General features: G+C 66.3%; 1 protein-coding gene across 1 annotated transcript in view; it reads left to right on the top strand.

The window, feature by feature from the left end:
• LCN15 (lipocalin 15) overlaps nt 1-1,493 on the top strand; it is a gene marked incomplete at both ends in the record, with an annotated part of 7,689 nt that overhangs the window by 4,653 nt on the left and 1,543 nt on the right. Inside the window, one exon of the mRNA XM_010138538.1 lies at nt 254-399. Within this exon, the coding sequence (XP_010136840.1) occupies nt 254-399 (146 nt within the window). The remainder of the gene's footprint in view (nt 1-253; nt 400-1,493) is intronic.

Genomic DNA, 1,493 nt, shown 5'->3' on the forward strand with positions numbered 1-1,493 from the left:
TGGCCCCCTAGCCCTGCCAGCTGCCCCCTTCCGTCTCAGGTGAGTGGGTGGCTCATCCCAAGGGGCTTGTGCCGCTTTGCTGCCCCCCCAGGGCAGCCACAGGGTGCCCAGTGTCCACCCTTCACCTCCGTGGTTTCACCTTTGCGCTTTCCTGGGGTCCCACTGCTGCCCCACAGGAGCCAGCCCCCCAGCATGGGGCTCGCTGCCAGGTGCCCCGCACTCGCCAGCCCCAACTTCGGGTGTCTGGCTGCAGCGAGGGAGCAGGACGTGAGTCCCCAGCTCCTGAAGAAGTTCAAAGAGCTCATCCCCAGCACGGGCCTGTCCCAGGACATGCTGGCCATCCTGCCCCAGTCAGGTGAGTGCCAGGCGGGCGTGGGCTGGTACACACAGCCCCTCCGCGTGGGCTGCTGGGCAGGGGGTCAGGGTGCTGCCATGGCATGCTGAGCCCTCTCTTTGCTTCCCAACAGACCAGTGCACCAAGGCCATCAGGTGAGCGTCAGGAGCATCAGGTGGGGAAGCTGGGCCTCCCTCCTGCCATGGCACGGGCTGAGCAGGGACACAAAGCCCAGCAGTGAGCCCCCTGCCTGCCTCAGGCTCTGTGTCACATCAGTTTTCCCCTGCTCTTACTGCGCGTCCCGTCTGTCTGTCCTGCCTCCCTGCAGCTGAAGGGGCCACCGCCAGGGCCATGTGCCCTCCAGGCCTGGTGGGAACCAGGCTCTGCTCTCCGCTCCCTGGTGACCCAGCTCCGTGGTGACCCTTCCTGTCCTCCCCAGCCGGGCTCTGCTGGACCCGCTGCCCCACACTGGGATCACACCTCGCCCTCTTGAATAAATAGGTGCAGAAGCTGCCCCCGCGCTTGGTGCTTTTGTTGGTGGGAGCAGGGGGCTGGCAGGTCCCCAGGCAGCCCCAGCCCAGGGGTCCTGGATCCAACCCTTCCTCTCAGCACTCCAGGGTGCTGGGGGGCTCCTTTGCTGCATCGTGTGTTGCACCCAGAGTGCAGAGAAAGGGGAGCAGAGGAGGGGGAAGATGTGTGGGGCAGCTAATGGGTATGTGGCCGGGGTATGACTGGGCTAGGATGAATGGGGGCTCACACAGCCCAGCTGGGTGGGCAGCAGCTCTGGGCAGGCAGCGTTAGGCAGCCAAGGCTGCCCTGCACAGGCTCTGGCTCCTGGCTGGCAGGTCCAGGTTGTCCCTAGGACACCCTGCTCCCTGAGCACTGTCCCTCCTCCAGGGAAAATCAGTGGAGAGAGGGGCTGGACCGTGGCTGCCCAGACACAGGGGGACTGGGACCCCCCTGCCTGTCTCCCATCGCACTTGGACACCCCATTTGCCCACTGGCCAAGGGAGGTCCCTGCTGCCATGATCCCCAAGGGCAGCATCCGTCCCCCTCCAGACCCTGCAGAGCAGAGGCACACCCTGCTCCCTCCACTGCCCCCCGGCCCCGGAGTGGGGGTCCCTAAGTGCCAGCACCGGCGTGGGGCTGCGCGACGGCA

Source organism: Buceros rhinoceros, unplaced genomic scaffold (genome assembly GCF_000710305.1).
Source record: "Buceros rhinoceros silvestris isolate BGI_N320 unplaced genomic scaffold, ASM71030v1 scaffold22566, whole genome shotgun sequence".
NCBI lineage: Eukaryota > Metazoa > Chordata > Aves > Bucerotiformes > Bucerotidae > Buceros > Buceros rhinoceros.